Here is a 22,629-nt window from a genome sequence, read left to right as displayed (position 1 = left end):
TCCTGTCTTTTATTGCCTGAAGAAGCGGGTTCTCGCCCGTGAAACGCGTTGCCACTGTCATTAGGAGCAAACGAATAAATTGTATATTATTGATATTATTACAAGTACATGTGCCTATCTTTGGTTGGCTAGTCCACCACCACAACCGAAGCAATTTTAAACTTTTTATTGACTTTTATCCTACCGGCGCCTCTGTACACCTCCGCGTATCTGAGTTAGTGTGCCTTATCTGAGGTTAGTGTGCCTTATCTGAGGTTAGTGTGCCTTATCTGAGTTAGTGTGTCTTATCTGAGGTTAGTGTGCCTTATCTGAGGTTAGTGTGCCTTATCTGAGGTTAGTGTGCCTTATCTGAGGTTAGTGTGCCTTAACTGAACTCAGTGCCCCTTAAGTAGCTTTGTGCACACTAAAAGATGCACAAAGCTACATCGCGCACTGCACAGCGCGCATAGCGTAATGCGTCGATCTTTGCGCGTGGTAGGACGATAATATCGCACCCGCTATACTGTATATGATGTGACCATAAGGTCGCATAGGATGCGACGATAACGGTGACCTTAAGGTCGCATCATGTACAGGCTTGTAAGAATACATTTTCCAGCCTCTTTACAAAACTGATGTTTCAGACAGATCTATACTATAGTCACCTCTACAATATGCTACAACCTGCTCTCTCCCATTCATGATCAAAGCCTTGCTTCACAACTGTAACCCTATCAACTGCCAACCCTTTATTGCCATAGCAGTTTCCCAGTTTCCTGTAATAAGGCATTACAGATATTAACCAGTCTGAGGTGAATAAACTCTTCCTAAACAAGTTGTAACAAGTTAAACAACGTATAAACGCATACATGCAAAAAGGGCAACGGGAAATTTGGGCACGGAGTGAAGCCGAAAAACAGCTCACCCTGCTCCTGCTTTAGTCCCGGCAGCATTTATTAATATTCCCCCTCCAGGCCGCCATGGATGGACTCAGGGTTTTTTTTATGTATCTCAGAATCTTATTTGCTTTAGCTGCTGCTTCTTGTCATTGAATTGTGTTGCGTAAAGTGTAGCCAAGGCAGATTAAAATAAAAAAAAGTTAGCTGCTTACCTAAGAAGAGGCTTCCCACATTTGCCTGTTTGTGTTCCTTTTTACGGGTTGCATTGCATTTCTTATATTTCTTTAAGGCAGAGGCTCTTCATACCTTAGGGCTTACAAAGATGCTGTCATACAGAAGTGTGAAACTGCAGGTGTCTTCAGGGTGAGGGGAAAGGTACTTAGGATATGTGAGATCCCCCCACCCCCCATCTTTATTAGCATAGTGTGTCTGCATAGTCTCTCTGAGTATAGGAACTCTTTAAAGGGCACATCCGAGGACTGCAAAAATAAAAAAAATCCACTTACCTCAGGCTTCCTCCAGCCCCTGCCAGCCATCCTGTGCCCACTCTGGTGGCCCGGGGTCCCCTCAGGCGCACTGACACTGACTGCGCCTGTGCAAGTGGCTCTCAGAGTCGCCCTGAGGTCATCTGGACTGTACTGCGCAGGCGCAGTACAGACTCAGTGAGCCACAGTGAAACGCACGAAGATTCAGGAAGATGCCAACCTGGCGAGATCGGCCTCTGCGCCAGAGGGGACCGGGAGCCAATGGAGCTGCGGCGAAGGCACAGGTCGGTTGCCAGGGGCTGGAGGAAGCCCGAGCTAAGTGGATTTATTTTTCCTCCCACAAACTTAATAGATCTATCCTCTTACCAAAGGCGTATCTTCAATTCATGGGGTCCCCCAGCAAAACTTTAAACCTTGATGTTCACACACTTTCCCTTGCCTCCCCTGGTACATCCCTGCCTCTTACCTTTGATTCCCTACAAAGATCTTGGTAGCTTTGTCTTCTAAGTCCCAATTCACCCTATATCTGCCCACTTACCTCCATTTGCATCTGCTGACTTTCTCTGTGTGCCTTTATTTTATAGAAAGGTAATGAATGAAACCCAAGGTCTGCCTTAGGTTTTAATCACACTAGGGACTTGATTCACTAAACCGTAAGAACTCATATCATGGCCGTACTAGTTTTTTTTTTTGTGTGCGTTTTTGTGTTTCTGCACGCAATCCGCACGCAATCGCGAATTTTCGTGGAAATGCAAAAACGCTAGCGCGGCCATGATATGAGTTATCACGGTTTAGTGAATCAAGCCCAATGCGTGTTGTTATAATGCAAGTGTATGTAGCGCACAAAGCATCAGTTAAAACTCCTATGTATCTTACACACCCAAATTGCTTTCTCCAGAAATGCACCGTAGGCCGTGTGTTGGGGTAACGGAATCCGTTGCAACACAAATATGTGCACTTGCCCATTGAGTTTGTATACACTTATGCATTGTGTCATTGCACAATGCAATAATAATAATTCAGATATTTGTATAGCACTTTTCTCCTGTCAGACTCATAGTGCTTGCGAGGCAGCCACTAGAGAGCACTCAGTGGGCAGTGGGCAGTGGCAGTGTTAGGGAGTCTTTCCCAAGAACTCCTTACTGAATAGGTGCTGGCTCACTATCCAGCAATATACATAGCGTGAACCTTTATTTAATCAGTATTTATAAACCCCTTCTCCTAAAGTTTTATATACTCTTTATTCAGAACAATGGATGAAAAGTGCAACAACAACAAAAATGCAAAAAATAAACGTGATTGTAAGCTGTAATTAGTAAGGTCGGTGCTCCATTTATCGTGCCACATTGCTTAGATTGCTCACCTCAAGTGTATAATCAACACCCCTATTTAATACTGTATAAAGTACTGCATAATGTGTTGATGGTAGTAGTGGTGGTAGTCAGTAGATGGAGGTAGTCTGACCTGCAGTAAGATATACAGAAGTCTCCACAGTACTGTGATATACAACATAAGCTTGTAAGCCAGAAGATCATTTTGAAAGGCTATGTCTGAATGGCATAAATCGACAATAATGAGTTTGCACTGATGAAGGCTGAAAGTGCCTGAAACAGCTGTCTGCAAGTAATGGATGATATGGCTCTGTAAAATTAGGGTCCTTTTACACTTAATCAGTTGGTATGCGTTAGTGTGCGTTAGTATGCGTTAGTACGCGTTGGTGGGCGTTTTTTTCCATAGCAGTGCATTGGGAAGAAGATTTCAGTTAAAACGCATTAAGTGTAAAAGAGGCCATAGGAAAACATGGGCATTACTTTGAAAATCAGTTTTCTTTTAGTTATAACTGAGAGCAACTGATTAAGTGTAAAAGGACCCTTAATAGACTATAGGTGTGATATATACAAGCAGTTCTGGACGTACGCCTGACTTTCCATAAAGAACATAAAAGAACAATTTGCACATTCACTCACTGTGTTAAAATTATTATTATTAGTATTATTATTATTATTATTGATTTATAAAGTGCCAACATATTCTGTGGCTATGAGTAAGAAACAAACATGGGGTACAAAATAATATAGACAATGGCATACAGCAGTAGACAAAATACAGAATCGGTACAAAATACAGAATTGATAATCACAGTGACAAAATTAATATGAACAAAATGTGTAACAAAACCCAAGACACAAAAGGGTGAGAGAGCCCTGCCCTTGCAAGCTTACAAGCTAAAGGAATGGGGGGGAAACAAGAGGTAGGGTAGTAGACAATCATACCTGGAGGCAGTGTGTTTTAGGTTATCTAGTAGGAGGATAACTTGGCCAGAGGTCAAATGGGAAGTGGCCTAAGGTAGAGCATATGCTTGAGGCAAAAGTGAGCTTTGAGGGCACGTTTAAAGATATCAGAAGTTGGAGAGAGACGAATGTGTTGTGGCAGAGGATTCCAGAGGAGAGGCGGAGCAAGCACAAAATCTTGTATACGTGAATGTGAGAAGGGTATTCTAGACTTGCAGTGCTCACCAACGCTGTCCTCAAGGCCCACCAACAGTGCATGTTTTGTGGAAATCCACAGAGGTAGGTAATCAGGTTTGCTGCAACACTAATAACCTCGCCTGTGCATGTTTGCGGTTTTCTGCAAAACATGTACCATTGGTGGGCCTTGAGGACAGGGTTGGGGAACTAAGTTCTAGAGGACAAAAAGAAGGTCATGTGCAGGCCTGAGAGTGCTGATGGGTTGGTGTCTGGAAACTAGTGAAGAGATGTACAAAGGAGAGAGATTGTGGAGAGCTTTGTAAGTTAAGGTTAATGCCTAGTACACACCATTTTCTGTTAGATTTTTCTGTTAGATTTTCTGTAATGCTGGGCATACACGGCTCGACGCAGACTTATCAATCGAGCCGCTGATGGCTCGATTGATAATATCCGACATGTCCGATGACCGCGGGGATCGACGTGTCCGATGACGGCCGGGGACGCGGCAGGAGTCAATCTGGCGGCTAATCGGCCGCCGGATCGACCCGTGTATGCCCAGCATAAGATTTTCTGTAATTACATTATTTTCTGTAAAGTACTGGTAGAGACTGGTCATTATCTCTGGTGCATTGTCTTATGGTTATCTCCTGCTGAGGAGAACAATGCCTAATTGCTAGGCAGATAGATAGTTAGATAATTTCCAACAAGTTGGAAATTATCTATCTGGCAGGTAAATCTAACAGAAAATCTTATGCTGGGGATACACGGTACGTTTTGTACCGTGTATCGAGCCGCTCGATAGATTCCGGCGCGTCCCCGCGGACGCCCGGATCGATTCCCGCTCGTCCCCGCGGGTGGCTTCTTATCTTGTGCTCGTTTCTTCTATTGTCCTGCCCGCCGGTATCGAGCGCGGAATCGATCCGGCGGGGTATCTGACACATCGAAAATTATCAATCGAGCCATCAGCGGCTCGATTGATAAAAAAATACGTACCGTGTATTCCCAGCATTACAGAAAATTGTATGGTGTGTACTAGGCATAAGAGTTTTAACTGGATCCTCTGGTTAATTGGTAGCCAATGAAGAGCTTGACAGAGAGGAACAGCAGAGGAAGAGCGAGAACAAAGATGAATGAGACATCAGCTGAGTTCAGTACAGATTGGAACGGTGCCAGTCTGTTAGTTGGTAGTCCACAAAGTGGTATGTTACAATGCATACCGTATATACTCGCAAGCAAGCCGACCCGCATATTAGCCGACCCCCCAACTTTTGCCTGAAAAACCAGGAAAAAATGATTGACCCTCATATAAGCCGGGGGTAGGAATGCTGGCCGCATGATCCCCCCCAGTGTGTCCCAGTATAGCTAGTATAGTGCCCAGTATGGGAAGGTAGTGCCTCAGTATAGCTAGTATCGTGCCCAGGATAGCTAGTATAGTGCCCAGGATAGCTGGTATAGTGCCCAGGATAGCTGGTATAGTGCCCAGGATAGCTGGTATAGTGCCCAGGATAGCTAGTATAGTGCCCAGGATAGCAGGTATAGTGCCCAGGATAGCTAGTATAGTGCCCAGGATAGCTAGTATAGTGACCAGGATAGCTAGTATAGTGCCCAGGATAGCTAGTATAGTGCCCAGGATAGCTGGTATAGTGCCCAGGATAGCTGGTATAGTGCCCAGGATAGCTAGTATAGTGACCAGGATAGCAGGTATAGTGCCCAGGATAGCAGGTATAGTACACCAGGATAGCAGGTATAGTGCCCAGGATAGCTAGTATAGTGCCCAGGATAGCTGGTATAGTGACCAGGATAGCTAGTATAGTGCCCAGGATAGCAGGTATAGTGCCCAGGATAGCTAGTATAGTGCCCAGGATAGCAGGTATAGTGCCCAGGATAGCTAGTATAGTGCCCAGGATAGCTGGTATAGTGACCAGGATAGCTAGTATAGTGCCCAGGATAGCAGGTATAGTGCCCAGGATAGCTGGTATAGTGCCCAGAATAGCTAGTATAGTGCCCAGGATAGCTAGTATAGTGCCCAGGATAGCAGGTATAGTGCCCAGGATAGCTAGTATAGTGCCCAGGATAGCTGGTATAGTGCCCAGGATAGCTAGTATAGTGCCCAGGATAGCTTGTATCGTGCCCAGGATAGCTAGTATCGTGCCCAGGATAGCTTGTAAAGTGCCCAGGTTAGAGAGTTTAGCATCCCCCCGCCCTCCTCCACCCGCTCCCCCCGCGGCCGCTGCTATTACCTTAGCTCCGCGGCTTCCTATTCCCTTGTCCTGCTCTTCATTCACAGCAGCTCGCCCCACGGTGGCTGCTGCGTGATGACGGAGAAAGTGGCAGAGAGCGGCTTCCTGGTTACTATGGGAACCTCTCTCTGCACTTCCTCCGTCATCACGCAGCAGCCACCGTGGGGCGAGCTGCTGTGAATGAAGAGCAGGACAGGGGAATAGGAAGCCGCGGAGCTAAGGTAATAGCAGCGGCCGCGGGGGGAGCGGGTGGGAGAGGGCGGGGGACGACCCTCAGACACATCACTCGCAAGCAAGCCGACCCCCCAACTTTTAAACCCACTTTTTGTGGGTCAAAAATTCGGCTTGCTTGCGAGTATATACGGTACATCAAATAAGGGTGCCTGGAAAAAAGGACACGGGTATAGCCAAAATTTTATGATACTGTACTGTCTATAACAATTTTTTTATTGTTTCTTCATGTAATAAAATCTAAAAATATTGTCTATTACAATGAAAATGAAAATATACCGTATGTACAATCGTAATATCGTAAATATTACCAATATTTCACTACAACTAAACCTAACCCTGCTCTCACACAGAACCTTGCCTCTATCTATCCCTATCCCTTCACCCCCCCCCAGTGCTAAATTTCTCCGTCCCTCTGCACACTGCTTCACCCCCAGGGACGGAGAAAGGCGCACTCGTTTGTTTACTGGCTGGGAGTGGGCGGGGAACTCATGCGCACACTCCAGCCAGCCAGCACAGCAGGTGACTAATTGGATGTTAGGAACAAGCGTTCCTAAATCCAATTAGACTCGCCGATTGTGAATAGAATGAAGACTGCTTCAAACAGAGGCAGTCTTCATTCATAACAATAAAACAATGAATAGTAAACAAACGTGCAGCGCGCGATCGCGTGCCCCCGCGACCTGCGTGCGCGCACACACACCCCCGCTCTGCAGTGCAATGATTGGTTATGGGGACCCCAGTCCCCAATACCCAATCATATCACAGAAAGAAAAGAATGGAAGCAGCGCTGAAACGTAAAAATCGCGCTGGTGTTTCAGGGGTAAAACCCTTGCGTTGTGAAGTGGTTAATACACAAAATGATATTTTGCAAAATTATAACTCTCAAAACAAATTTGAAAATGCTATAAAAAGTTAGAACGATATTGTACACATTATCAAAATGAAAAAATGGTATAAAAAGTTGAACCGATAATTTACAAATTATTTGTTGGGCGCCCTAATTTAATTTATTTATTTTTGGGGGGGCGCCCAATAGTCGATATTTTGCATTAGTGCCTATAGGGGGCCCAAATAGTCCATTAGCCCCAGGCACCCTTTTTTTCCTGATTCCTGTTATAATAATCCAGACGAGATATCATAAGAGCATGTTTTAAGTTATGTCCTGAGTGAGAAATGGTTGGATGCAAGATATGTTTTTGAGTTGGAGATGACAGGTGCTGGTTAGGGAGTGAATGTGAGGAATAAAAAAGAGAGAGGAGTCAAATATTACCCCTAAGCACCGTGCTTTGGGAACTGAAGTTATAGGGGTGTTATTAACATTTATTGTTATAGCCGGCAGAGATGCATTATGAGAGAAACCTCTTGTTCCTGAAGGTGGATTTTTGCAAATACCTATTGTTTCAGGAGGGTAAAATTGTATGTAGCAGTTTTAGTGAGGAAGGCTTTTCTGGTTCCTTTTAGTCCGCTGCAAAAATCTGAGTTCTTCATCTCTTCATAACACCACAGAATGACTCTGTGATTGAAGGTAAAAACTTTGTAGCTCTCGGTTTTTTTAACCAAAGTTGTCATTTATATTGCAGTTAACCTTTCCTACTCACTTCCCACCATGTCTGCTTTCCTATACTGTCATGTGGTAAAACATTGCTATATCTAACTTGTTTGCACTGTATATTTTACTTCTTGTCCCTCTTCTGTTTCCCTTCGTTGCTATGAAGCTCACATGTGCTTCCTATTACATGTAAAAACAGAGTGAGGAACAGAAATAATAGAGATAGAAGGGTATAAAAAGAGGCCAGGAAAAAGAGAAAATCGGTTCGTAGGATTTATTTATTTTTTAAATTATTTTCAGAATTCCATCTCGTTGACATCATGCAATTTTCTGTTGTTTTTCCGCACAAAATTGCCGCAGTTAGCCAGCAATGGTGGATCCGTTTGTCCGGACTGTCCTTTAGGGAACAAGTCTTTCAATGGTTGGGCTGACAGCCAGTTGTGGCCCTCAAAGTTTTTGCTTTTTTACAGCTCTTGAGGGGGTCAACATACCTCCAGTTTTTTGCTGCCTTCGAAGAGTGTGAGATGTTCCTTGGATTGTATCAGCATATGTTTGAAATAGAGTCACTGGGATGGTTCTATAAAATAGTTAGTTTTAAAAGTAAGCAGGCTGATATATTCACTTGTGGAAAAAAAATAATGATTTGTATTCCTCAGCAAGACTTTATGATCTTATTTTGAGGGCTAAAAAGCTACAGCTCTGAATTGATTTTAAATTATTATTTTTATCATCATTATTCTTGGTACATTAGAAATAAGTACAAACATTTTCCATGTGAATTTATGCAGTCTGCCAGCATTATGCATTACATTTTTAGGCCAACTTGGCTGTCTGGAAATGCATGGCGTATGGAATAAGTCAGTGTTCTGAAACTCAGTATTACCAAATGTGTGATTATGCAGTAGGAGGATGAGATTAAAGTCCCTGTCACACGCAAGATTGTAAGCTGTGAATCCACTACTTTTCAGCATGCAGCGGGCAGGCGCTTAACATGGGTAGTGGTGAGACGTTGCACTGAGTCACGACATGAGGCAGTTTCTTGTTGCTGGGTAACCATACCGTATATAAAATGCTGACAGGGGTAAGGTTACAACTGCTTCTATATGGCTGCATTAAAGGGAACCTGAACTGAGTAAAAATATTTAAAATAAATGCATGATGTAGCTGTAAATGAATATTACATACTTAGCTCACCGCCAGTTCCTCTCAGAAGCTCACCATTTTCTTCTTACAGTGATCCCTTCCAGTTCTGACACTATTTTGTCAGAACTGAAGTATACCAGTCGCTGTCAGTTATATATCAGCTGCTGTCAGTTACAACTGAATGTGCAAGATAATGTCCATGTTTCCCTATGGCTCAAGTGGGTGATATTACAGTTTAACAGTGTGCTGACCAGGAAGCTGTTATGGGGTAATGGCCATTTTCAAAATGGAGGACAAAGAATTTAATTGCTCACAGTGGACAAACAAGATGCAGGAGAGGAGAAAGAGATTGAGGAGTAGGCTACACAGGAGGTAAGTATGACGTGTGTATTTTTATTTTGACTTTTTTTGAATTTTTAGTTCAGGATTTCTTTAAATTGCAAACAGAACATGCTTGGCTGTTGGCAGATGGAAGACTGAATTGCGTGATGCGCGCAGTTCAGTTGTGCGCGTGAAAGAGGCTATACACATGTAATGCTGTGCTAGGGTTATCATACTTAATCTTGCAAATCAGAACTGGACTAATTAACTATCAAGCTTTGCAGCAATGTAAGCACAGTGGCTAAGTGGATAGCCTCTGCCTTGTAGTGCAGTTCCTTGTCAGAACACTATTTGCATAAGGTTTGTGTAGGTTTTCTCCTAGTATTTCAGTATTTCAGTACCTTTCACAACACACACAACATACTGGAAGGCTAACTGTTTCTTTTTAGAATTGGTCCCAGAATGTGATGGGATTATTAGATTCTGAGCTCTGTTGAGGGACTGTTTGGACCATTCATACGGGTAGTTAAAGCAAATTTGAAGCGACATGTGGCATAATGAGATAAAAATATTCACATATGATACTACCCCTGCTAAGAAATTACGTTATGTGCCTTTTTGTTTTCCATTATAGGAAGAGTTAAAAAAAACTTGAGTTGTTATCTTTGTTAAAGAGCATTTCTGAGCTAGTTAACCAACTTGGTCGAACGCAGTCCCGTTTTTTGAAGAGCTTAAACAGCAAAGAAACAGTGAGAGACAGCTTGAGATAAGGTTTTACTGCAGAAAAATTCACAGGGTTATTACTTCTGCTTCGTTTTACTGGTTGAAAATACAGTGGACTCTAAACTGCAACTGTGAAAGTATGATCTAATGTTATAAAGAAAGCTGTATAACTGAAAATAAAAATATGACTCTTTTCTTTGCTTCTTATTTTCTATTCATTAGCCATACTACACATACAGTATAATTCATGATTTCATACGTTTATTTTCACTTCAGTTTTCCTGTAAAAAGGGTTTAAAGGGATTTTGATCCCTTTTAAACCGTGCTGATTGCCCTAGCTGTCCTGCTGATTCTTTGACTAATATTTCATGCCTTCATGTTAAGAAACCCCTCATGTTTTACACTATTAGTAAGGCTGGCTTCACACTACAGATTAGTGGTGCAGCGGCCGCACCACACCGCCAAAAACGGCCTTCAGGGATTACTGCGTTAGTACACGGTAACCCCTGTCTGCCACCTGGCCAAACAGGAAGTGACACTCACTTCCTGTTTGGCAATCAATGACATGCGCAGAAGCGTATTTTCAAAATACGCTTCCGCACATGCGCCACGCAGATAACTGCGGCGGGTTAATAAAAAGTACGCACGTTACCATAGACTTACATGGCTTCCGGCCCGCCGCAGGTCGCCACAGGAGCCACGCGGTACCATAGGTATTGAAGCGTGTTAAGCCACTTCTGGCGCAGCGTACCACAACGTGGGGAATGTGCACTCCCCCATAGATTAACATTAGGCTGCGGTGGCCTCAGTGTGAAAGGGCCCTCACGGCTTCTTTATACGGCGAGTTGATTCATGGCCAGCGCACACTAAATAGTGACAATCACATCCTTGTTTTAATTATCCATTTCTCATGAGATTCTATCCTTTTCTTCCGAGACATGATAAGCAGTGGCGTCACCTGAAGAAGGCGTGGCAAACGGCGAAACGTGTTGTGACGCAAGATGGCATGCTTGTGACATAGACCCCGTCCCCACTCCTCTCTCTTCGCTACCAACGCCGCATGAGGGTTGAGGGATCAAGAGAGGACCAGCTGGTGGCCATAGACGTTCGCATAAACTCTGCATTTGAACTCTCATCCTGGTAGCTGAAGGGATGATTAGCTGGTAAACTGTGTCTAGTGGATGTTGGATGACAGACCCTCCCACCCCAACTTTGCAATAGCTTTCACCCCCCACATCCGCTTTGTCAGGCCATCATATTCAGCAACACATGCACTCCATGAGCAACATATCTTAGCACCATGTCCATGATTACTTCTTTATAACTTGTACCTAACCATCAGCTCAAAATTTCCAACCATTTTCGGAAATGAGAGCAGTGCCGATCAGTCCCTTGCCACCACTTGGCAACACAAAAGTTGGCTCCTGGGCAAATCTTAAACTTTAGATGAAGGTTAGCACTAACAATACTCTAAAATTTTTACAGCAAAAAGCATACCATTCTATTCAGTATGTTCTTCTGGGCCCCTCTGTGCTGTTTCTGCCACTCTCTGCTGCAATCCTGGCTTGTAATTAACAGTTTTAGGCAGTGTTTACAAACAAACTAACCAGCTTGTGATAGGCTCACATAAGCAGAGTGTGTGAGTCATACAGGGTGTGCAGGGTGCCTGCAGAGGGTGTGTATCGCTTCTATCCAATCACAAGCAGCCCTGCACATTCCACACATTCAAGCCTTAGCCCGACAGACACAACAGAAGGAAACAGATTAGATCATATAACAGAGATAACACAGCCACTGTGCAATTAGGAAAGGCTGCAGTATGCCAGAGCACATTAGAACAGGCATAGGAACTTATAGGATAGAAGAACTAAGGCTGAAAATGTTGTTACATAGTCTCTTTAAGCACAATCAATTTCTTTTCCTTAAGGTAGCCATACACTGGTCGATTTGCCATCAAATTCGACCGACAGATAGATCCCTCTCTGATCGAATCTGATCAGAGAGGGATCGTATGGCTACCTTTACTGCAAACAGATTGTGAACCGATTTCAGCCTGAAACCGTTCACAATCTGTTGTGGTGGTGGTGCTGCTGCGGCCCTTCCCCCCCCCCCTCCCCGCGCCGCATACATTACCTGCTCCGCCGGCGCGACAGCCCCCTGGTCACCGCTGCTCCGTCTCCGCTCTGGTCTCCAGGTCCTGCATGCTTTACTTCTTCCTGCCCGGCAGGAAGTTTAAACAGTAGAGCGCCCTCTACTGTTCAAACTTCCTGGCGGGCTAGAAGAAGTGAAGCATGCCGGACCCAGGGACCAGACCAGCGCGGAGACGGAGCAGCGGTGACCGGGGGCAGTCGTGCCGGCGGAGCAGGTAATGTATGCGGGCTCTATTGCGTCGGTCGTCAGGTACTCGAACGCCGCTAGCGACGCGCTCCCTACCCGCGGGCGATTGACGGTAGTTTTCCGCACGGAGCGATCGACGGGATTGGACAAAATGGATCGAAATTCAGCGTGTTGCGGGAATGATGTGACAGCAGATTCGATCCCAGTGATCTAATCTGCTGTCGATCTGGCAGGAATCGGCCTAGTGTATGGCCAGATTTAAAGTCTTTTAATCTTTACTGCCTACTGTACAACTGTTGAATCATAGATACCATATTCTGTTTCCTTATTTGTATTTGTAATCTAAATCATGATTATGCAGAAAATTAATAAACTGTGCTTCCACCACTATCTCAAGGATCTCTATTTGCAAGGGTATACAAATGCATAATGCGTCCCATTATTACAAGCTCATATATTATATGGTATATATATTATCGCCCACAGACTGTGGCTTATTTTTAGTGCAGACAAATGGAGAATGCCTAGCTGGATAGAAGTGACTTTCCATCCCTGGAAAAAGTACTTTGAATACTAATTACAGATACATTTTTCAGTGGTTAATCATACTTCTCTATGACGATTGGAAATTAATATTCATGTTGCAAGCTATTACAATTACCGGTGTAATTACCAGTGTCCACAAGCGAAGGTTTTCAGTATAGGTAGAATAAACTGGAGGATCTTGTTGAGAGCTGCAGGCCAAAATTCTACTTTCATTGCCAATGGGAATGTGTTTTTACACTTTGTACAATTCCTTGCCATATGTATTTACTGCTAAATGGTACATTTATTCTAAAATTACCCTTGTCTAATATTTCTGTTTTTTTTTTCCTTTTCTGTTTTTCCCCTCACTATTTAACTTTTCTCATTTCTACACTGTGTTTATGTAATTTGCGTGATCTTTTATGTCTTAAAATGCTTCCTATTTCTACTTCTCTATTTTTCCCCTTCCCCCTTTGACTATTATTCACTTTGTCTTCTGGGACACCCCCCTTCTCGCCTCCACCCTCCACCATCATTTTCCTCTGCTTTTTCTCTCTCTGCCATCCTTTCTTAATAAACTGGTCACTTACTGTCTCTGAAGAGGGCTCACAAAGAGTCCTATGTGCTATGCTGGTTTCTTTCTTGCATGCGGTCTCTCTTGATGCCTTAAACATAACAGATCCTTTAGCTAGAAGCTCAATACAGAAAAGCTACGACCTCACTAAATACCTGGAGCACCAACTCCGCTCTTTGGCTGGTCCGTATGTAAGTAGGAGACTTCCTTTTTTTATATATTTATCATGCAATCAAATTTGTTTAATTTGTTTTTCTACTATCAAAGACCCAAAGTCTATGAAAAAGATCCAAGCCCAAGTAAGTCACCTTAAAGGCCTAGTTCAGCCTCCCATTTTTCATTGTATGTACGGTAAGTTTTGTCTGTTGCATGTCTGTACTTTTCGTAATGAACATGTTGAGAGTACCTGCCTGGCTTCTCGGAGGCTGCATTCAGTAGCTCCTTACTGCCAGGAGAGCAAAATTTCCTTCCCCGACACAAAGCACATCAGTTGATGTAGCCCACCTCCTCCCACTGCTAAGGGACAGTAATTGTTTGTGGCCGTTGCGGTAACTTTATATAAGCCATATATGTACCTCTCATCACACTGTCCTTTCTGTAATAAGAAGCCATTTCTCACTGCTCTTTTATTTAACTTATTATTATATAAACACTCTGAGGAAGGGGTGGGAAGAGTAAATGTTTTATTATAAATTTTGCAGGGAGGAACTAGAAAGGAATTTATGAGTTTCTGCACAGCTGTAGTGTTGCAATGCTGAGAACAAAACAAAATAGATAGGCTCTGCGTTCACAGTGAAATACTAACTAGTGCACCCTCCTAGCTTTTACCTGAGGTGTTGGCGATCATTGGTAGGGAGTTTGGGCAAATCACAACATGCTATTCAGACCAACAAAGATGCATCTGACATTCACACAGGAAGACAGTTTTGTAAACCCAAGAAGTAAATAAAAAATACAAAAATTGCAAAAATGCTTTATGTACATTGCACCATTGTATTTTTGCATAAAAAATTATGATATACAGTCATGGCTGAAATTGTTGGCCCCCAGACATTTTTCTAGGAAATCAAGTATTTCTCACAGAAAAGTAATGCCGTAACATGATTATTCGTTTTGTGTGTATTGAAACAAAACAAAGATAGGGAGGGGGAAAAAAAGCAAATTGGACATAATGTCACATAAAACTCCAAAAATGGGCTAGATAAAATTAGTGGCACCCTTAACTTAATGTTTGGTTGCACACCCTTTGGAAAAAATAACTGAAATCAGTCACTGACTATAACCATTAATAAGCTTCTTACACCTCTCTCCCTGAATCTTGGACCACCCTTCCTTTGCAAACCTCTCCAGGTCTCTTCTTGGAAGGGCACATTTTACCAACAGCAATTTTAAGATCTCTCCACAGGTGTTCAATGGGATTTGATATATTTTTGATTCTTTTTTTGTGGCACTGTTTCGATATTTTTATATATTTTCTTGCTGCAGAGATCCATGGGTGAGTCGCATACAAGATTATTGCTATTATCTGATACGCTGGGTTTGCATTCATTATTGTTATATTAGGGGCCTAAGGCCCAGGTCTGGCTGCCTTGTTCTTAATTGTTTTTAGATTATGTACTTTTTGTACTTTCCTCACATCCTGTATATTTTTTTGCTCATTGTTTAGTTTTTATTACTACAACAAGGGGGATTTCTAGTCTCTTTGTATTTGCTATAGTTCAATGGGATTTAGATCTGGACTCATTGCTGGCCTCTTCAGAATTCTCCAGCACGTTGTTGCCATCATTTTCTGGGTGCTTTTTGCTATATGTTTGGGGTCATTGTCCTGCTGCAACATAATACTCGATTTTCTGGAAACATTTCTGGGGTTCCCACAATTTCACCCATGACTGTATTCCTCAAAATATGCATTAAAAACACGTCTAAACTAGGGCTTCAATTATTGACTCCCAAACATTGAATCAAATTCTTTTTAAATTAGCAAAATGTGTGAATCCCATTTTTGTTTTAAACCAGGGTCTGAAGGTGGAACTATACTGAGAAGTTTCAAAAGCTGCAATTTCTAACCTTGTTCTAAAAAAAAAATGGAAGTTGTCTGGATTGCAGTTTGTTGACCCAGAATGTGTATATCAGACACTATGACTTTGAGCCTCCCTAGACTACATCCATGCTTTTTGCAAGTCTGTGACTCAGACAGCCCTGCCTTCAAATGAAGCAATTTCCATTGTTTAAAATAAGAATAGTAAGCCCTGCATTCATCTTCTCGGAATAAACTTTGCTTTTAACACGCCGACCCTTGTGCTCATTTTGGAACAAATGTATCCATATTTCATACAGTCTGTACTCTGCGTTGTCTTCACTGTTCCTTGGCTTCTCAAGCTAGTTGGCGACTGCTGCAGGTGGCTCATTAGAGGTTGAGGGAAAAGTTCTTGCATACAACTGGAGAGGAGGCACCCCAAAATTAAGTTTTAGCGGTAGTAGCTAAATCAATAATAAAATTGGAAATTTAAAAGCTTACCTCTAAAAAGGCCAAAGCCTGTATGAGGTAATAACATTTATTATAATTAAGACACTAGACCCTACTACTTTTCAATAATCATTTTCAATTTTATAATTGATTAAGTTACTAATACAAAAATTAACTTTGGGGCGCCTCCTCCTCTCCAGTTTTAGGCTTCACAGCACCCCCCCCCCCCTTCTCCCCCTAAGTGGCTATTTTTTTGTTTGTTTGTTTTAGTTCTTTGAACTTTTTTACAACTTTTTTTCTGGAGCGCAACCCATCCGACCTGAGACCCAAGAACCCGAGGATGGGATTTCCTCACTGGCGATTACACTGTGGTTGCTGGTCTTGCAAACATTGCTTCTGAGTATCACTCCTGTATGCTAGGCATCATCTTAACATACTACACTATAAGGAGCTCCCGGTGTCTCTGTGTTCTTTCCTGTCTCCCTCAGAAGGTCCACAGTTCCCTCAGGAATACAACACAACCCTTGATTGTTCTTGCATGGCTTCTCCTAACCCCCATCCCCCCCCCCCCCCCTTCATTATTATTTTTAGCTCCACTGAGTCCGCACCAGCTTAAAAGAAAAGCAAGTGATCATTCACTCTCTTATTGAAGGTCAGTTATGTTGCAGTGATCACAGTACCTACTGCCTAGCCCTACTTGAGCTTGATAAGTTTGCAGAAAAAATCTAATCAAGAATTGATTGTGCCACTGCTACTGCCCCCTTCCTCCATTCCCCTCCTAAATATATTGGCTTGCATGAACAATTTATCAATTACTCAGTGTTCTGAAGTTGATTATTGATTGGACATTTTGGAGCCAATAGATCACTGGCAAATTTGATCCACTTAATTTAATCAGTTGTGTGCATCAAGCTGTAGAGTGTAAATGGACACCTTAAGGGCTGTTTTCCACTGCTGCTATGCAAAAGGGCAGAGGGGCGACGGAGCAGCGCAAGTGTGGCGTCACACGGCGGGTGGAAGAACGCTAGGGTGAGTTGATCTGATACTTGCCTGAGACTTACTAGGTGCAGAAGATTGGAATGCCTTATAAATATTAGACTGTCAACTAAAACGTTTAAGAACAACACTAAATTTAACTTATAATGCTGAGTGTGATTTGCCAAAAGATATTTGGGATAATTCATCTTTAAGTAAGCAACTGTGGTTTCCCATGATGCATCACTCCTGAATATGCAAATCATCTCTTTTTGCCCCTAAAGCCAGGCTTACATCCAGAACTGCTGGTGTATAACAAGCCTATAGCTCGTGTATAGCAAACCGATATACACCAGGAGTGATGCATCATGGGAAACTACAGTTGCTCATTTAAAGTTGAACCCAAAGTTAGGCATACAGAGGCTGCCATATTTCATTTTAAACAATGCCAGTTACCTGGCAACCTACTGATCTAACTGGCTTCAGTATAGTATTTGGATCACACACCTCAAACAAACATGATGCTAATCTTGTCAGATTTTTGTAAGGAACATCTAATCTGCATGCTTGTTCATGGTCTATGGCTAAAAGTAGAGGCAGAGGATCAGCAGAACTGCCAGGCTATGAGTATTGTTTAAAATTAAATAAAATATGTCAGCCTCCATATCTCTCTTACTTCAGTTGTCCTTAAAGCGGACCTGACCTCAAAATGATCCCTGTACTCTAAAAAAATACAGTGGAATGCGAAAGTTTGGGCAACGTTGTTAATCGTCATGATTTTCCTGTAAAAATCGTTGGCTATTGCAATAAAAAATGTCAGTTAAATATATCATATAGGAGACAAATAGTAATGTTTTGTGAAGTGAAATTAAGTTTATTGGATTTACAGAAAGTGTGCAATAATTGTTTAAACAAAATTAGACAGGTGCATAAATTTTGGCAGAACAAAAAGAAATGAAATCAATATTTAGTAGATCCTCCTTTTGCAGAAATTACAGCCTCTATACGCTTCCTGTAGGTTCCAATGAGAGTCTGGATTCTGGTTGAAGGTATTTTGGACCATTTCTCTTTACAAAACATCTCTAGTTCATTCAGGTTTGATGGCTTCCGAGCATGGCCAGCTCTCTTTAACTCACACCACAGGTTTTCAATTATATTCAGGTCTGGGGACTGAGTTGGCCATTCCAGAACATTGTACTTGTTCCTCTGCATGAATGCCTTAGTGGATTTTGAGTAGTGTTTATGGTTGTTGTCTTGTTGAAAGATCCTGCCCCGGCGCAACTTCAGCTTTGTCACTGATTCCTGGACATTGGTCTCCAGAATCTGATGATACTGAGTGGAATCCATGAGTTCCTCCACTTTGACAAGATTCCCAGTCCCTGAACTGGCCACACAGCCCCACAGCATGATGGAACCACCACCATATTTTACTGTAGGTAGCAGATGTTTTTCTTGAAATGCTGTGTTGTTTTTCCTCCATGCATAACGCCCCTTGTTATGCCCAAATAACTAAATTTTAGTTTCAGCAGTCCAAAGACAGGACTTTATTCCAAAATGAAGCTGGCTTGTCCAAATGTGCTTTAGCATACCTAAAGTGGCTCTTTTTGTGCTGTGGGAGGAGAAAAGTCTTCCTCTGCATACAGCATCTCCTTGTGCAAAGTGCGCCGAATGGTTGAACGATGCACAGTGACTCCATCTTCAGCAAGATGATGTTTTAGGTCTTTGGTGCTGGTCTGTGGGTTGACTCTGACTGTTCTCGCCATTTATCGCTTCTGTTTATCTGAGATTTTTCTTGGTCTGCCACTTCGAGCCTTAACTTGAACTGAACCTGTGGTCTTCCATTTCCTCAATATGTTCCTAACTGTGGAAACAGACAGCTGAAATCTCTGAGACAGCTTTTTGTATCCTTCCCCTAAACCATGATGGTGAACAATCTTTGTCTTCAGGTCATTTGAGAGTTGTTTTGAGACCCCCATGTTGCTGCTCTTCAGAGAATTTTAAAAGAGGAGGGAAACTTACAATTGACCCCCTTAAATACTCTTTCTTATAATTGGATTCACCCGTGTATGTAGGTCAGGGTTCACTGAGCTTACCAAGCCAATTTAAATTCCAATAATTATTTCTAAAGCTTTTGGAATCAATAAAATTACAACAGTGCCAAAATTTATGCACCTGCCTAATTTTATTTGAACAATTATTGCGCGCTTTCTGTAAATGCAATAAACTTCATTTCACTTTTCAAATATCACTGTGTGTGTCTCCTATATGATATATTTATTGGACATTTTTTATTGTAACAACCAACGATTTATACAGGAAAAAAAATGTCAGTTAAATATATCATATAGGAGACAAACGCAGTAATGTTTGCGAAGTGAAATTAAGTTTATTAGATACAACAAAATTAGACATGTGCATAAATTTTGGCACCACAAGGTATTTGTGATAATTTAGTTTTAGAGTGGACGGCAAATCACATTCAGCATTGCTTTTTAGTAGGAGGACTTTTTGGTCTTTTATAATTTCTAGTGATTCTGGGTCACTATGAGCTTTTTGGATATTCTGTAGAACTTATCATGGGAAGGGCATGTGAATGGATGTCCCAGATTAAGCAGAGACATTAGGTACTGTTACCCTGGACTTGGCTCTTAGGCTGTCACTGTGAACATGAAGGGACTGATGTTCACCAACACTTTCGTAGACAGTATCTGTAGGATGATCTCATTTTAAAAGGTAGATCTTTTAATATAGTCTCCAATATACTAGATACCTGTTTTAATGCTAAAATACTGGTCCTGTGGCCGTTGGCAAGTGTCAAGTACAAATGTTACAGGGGTGTCTGTCAGACTGCAGGATGCATCTCTTCTGTTATGTGGCTAAAGGGTCTCTCCAACCTGCTGTATCAATCTCCCTGTGTTGGTGTTGCTGGGTTTTGAATACCCAGACTGGCACAAGTATGCTTACCACTGATGTGCTCATTCTAAATCTGCAGAAGGAGTAGCTGGAGTCAGAGACTGTAACACGACTAGTGAACAGAAGTTTTCAGAGAATACAGTCTAATGAATATAGTTATAGTTATATTTCACCATAAGCTATTTGAGGTCTACCTGGACACCTCAAAAACTGTATGGGTCGTTTTTAACTAATTTACGGTAAGTTGCGTTTTAAAGTAGCAGTACACAAGTTAGTTTTAATCAAATCTGCCAGTATTCTGTTCCCTGACAAATTGATGTGCTGTTCTGGTCTGGTCTGTTTTAGGCGTACGTATTATTGAGCCGCTGGTGAGTCAAATGGCGGCTCACCCTGCTGCCATTCAAATCCCCTGTGGCGTTAAATACTATTCCCCCTCTGAGTTGTAGAAACTCGGAGGAAGTTGTAATTCAGCATCTGGTGATTGCCAGATCCCCAAATTCTCTAGTGTTATGACGACGCCCAGCTTCGGCACTCGCCGATGAGCGCCGGGCGCTTAAATGACCTGCTTTATGTTTTAGGGAGTTTACCATTTTACCAAATGTTTTTGTACAGAGCTATAGGCCAATTTAGGGTAATCTTTAGCTCAGCATTAATTTTTCCTTACCTTCTCTACAACCATTTTTTGCATCAAGTCTTCTACTAGTTTTACATGAAATCTAATTTGTTTGTGCATGAAATCTTTTCGAGTTCTCCCTTGGTACTAGGTCAGTCCATGGGACAATAGATGTTGGATCCTAGAAAATGTCTGCTCAGTGTTTTTTCCAGTTCAGGTTAACCATTCACTTTTTCACTTTTCACTTTTTCACCAACAATTGCTTCAGTGGAGAACTAATTGTGTCTCATGGCCATTGCACTTTATACAGTAGCAATAAAAAGTATGTGAACCCTTTGGAATTATATGGATTTCTGCACAAATTGAAGATGGGTGTTGCAACAGGACAACGACCCAAAGCATAGAAGTAAATCAACAACAGAATGACTTAAACAGAAGAAAATACGCCTTCTGGAGTGGTCCAGCAAGAGTCCTGACCTCAACTCGATTGAGATGCTGTGGCATGACCTCAAGAAAGCGATTTACAGCAGACACCCCAAGAATATTGCGGAACTGAAACAGTTATATAAAGAGGAATGGTCAAGAATTACTCCTGATTGTTGTGCACATCTGATCTGCAACTACAGGAAATGTTTGGTTGAAGTTATTGCTGCCAAAGGAGGTTCAACCAGTTATTAAATCCAAGGGTTCACATACCTTTTCCACCTGCACTATGAATGTTTACATGGTGTGTTCAATGAAAACATGGAAACATTTAGCGTAATTATTTGTGTGGTATTAGTTAAAGCAGACATCCATATAATTCTAAATGGTTCACATACTTTTTCTTGCTGCTGTATATCATGAAAATAGTCTAATGTTGTCTCTAATACAAAATGGCAAGTCCCCTGCAAGACTTTACGGTCAATGTTAATCAGGTAAGTGGTTCCCTGTACTGTTTACTGATGTTTGCCTCAGTCCAAACAATGTTACTACATTCTTACTATGTCACTTTAGGCAATATACCAAGTTAAGATGATATATCTCTAAAAAAACATTACATCACTTGTAATCCACACTATACCGTATTTTTTGAAATATAAGATGCACTTTTTCTCCTCAAAAAATGGTGAGGAAAAAAACCCGGCGTCTTATATTCCAAAGACAGGGAATCCCCGACTTATGTCCACATGCCCATACGAACCGCTGACCAGCAGCAATGCCAGGGACTCCCATTGGCAGCCATTTTCCTTTATCTTTCCTTTGAAATCATACCTCAGTTTTGTTAAGGAAGTAACAATTCATGTTCAGGTCACAGTGCAGATATTTCAGCAAACTCTATCGGAATTCTTAGATTTTTTTTTCTTTGTAGAGAGGTAATTAAAACCATACGTTTCAAAACTCTTGTACCAGTGTATTAGTAGGTCTTTTTATTTATGTATTATTCCTACTGAAAGCTGAATATGAATGAATGAGTTAATGTGTAAACCTCTTACCCCCTTCTGGACTGAAAGCACATGGGTCGCTATGGAGCAGCAGCCAGTCAGAGCACGCTCAGCAAGAAACCGTGGTCATGTTTGTGTACTATGATGTGTTTATCATTATCTGATACCTGATCTGATACATCTAGCGATTATCAGCCGGTTCAATAATTATTATCGCATCAGATGTAAATTGGTAAATTGGTGCTGCCACAAGCATGCCTGATATACGATTCAACTAATTTTGGCCCAAAATTGGTCGGAGGTATTGATCGGACAGGCTGGGCAATCTCAGGCTGAGATGGTTGATCGCGTACGCAGCAGTAATGATGCATGATATCAGGGCCGAGCGATGAACGTGACGGAACCCCCAACACTGTCTCCCCTAATATAAATGAGCCCCCCTGCCTGTGCATTTATACTTTACCTTTCCACTGTCCCTGCCGCTGCGCCCACACATCTTACACTTCTGTATTCGCGCCCCGCTCGCTGCTGCCATATAGCACATGGCGCATGTGTGACGTGACAGTTTTCCTGTTATATTTCCTTGCAGATGCAATTCATCTGTTTGAAATCAACACCCCCAAAATGTCTGATAGTTTGGAATTTTGATCAATTGTGACCAAAAATATTTATCGGACTTGATGGAAAAAGTAAGGGGTATGGGCAGAAGAGGCAGTCGATTGAAAGGCCTCAGCATTACACTCCATTGAACAGTACAGTC

At 42.1% G+C, this 22,629-nt stretch overlaps 1 protein-coding gene across 3 annotated transcripts in view; it reads left to right on the top strand.

The window, feature by feature from the left end:
• The window catches only part of CLCF1 (cardiotrophin like cytokine factor 1), a 91,775-nt gene that overhangs the window by 11,080 nt on the left and 58,066 nt on the right, over positions 1 to 22,629 (top strand). For 2 of the 3 annotated variants that reach the window (XR_011024323.1, XM_068255556.1), the window contains exon 2: positions 13,505 to 13,668. Coding sequence is in view for 2 of the 3 variants with exons in the window: in XM_068255556.1 (XP_068111657.1) it covers positions 13,505 to 13,668 (164 nt within the window). In the remaining variant the exon portion in view is untranslated. The remainder of the gene's footprint in view (positions 1 to 13,504; positions 13,669 to 22,629) is intronic. The other variant, XM_068255557.1, reaches the window with a different exon arrangement.

Source organism: Hyperolius riggenbachi, chromosome 10 (genome assembly GCF_040937935.1).
Source record: "Hyperolius riggenbachi isolate aHypRig1 chromosome 10, aHypRig1.pri, whole genome shotgun sequence".
Lineage (NCBI taxonomy): Eukaryota > Metazoa > Chordata > Amphibia > Anura > Hyperoliidae > Hyperolius > Hyperolius riggenbachi.
The sequence above is the reverse complement of the archived record's forward strand: the minus strand, read 5'-3'. Positions and strand labels throughout refer to the sequence as shown.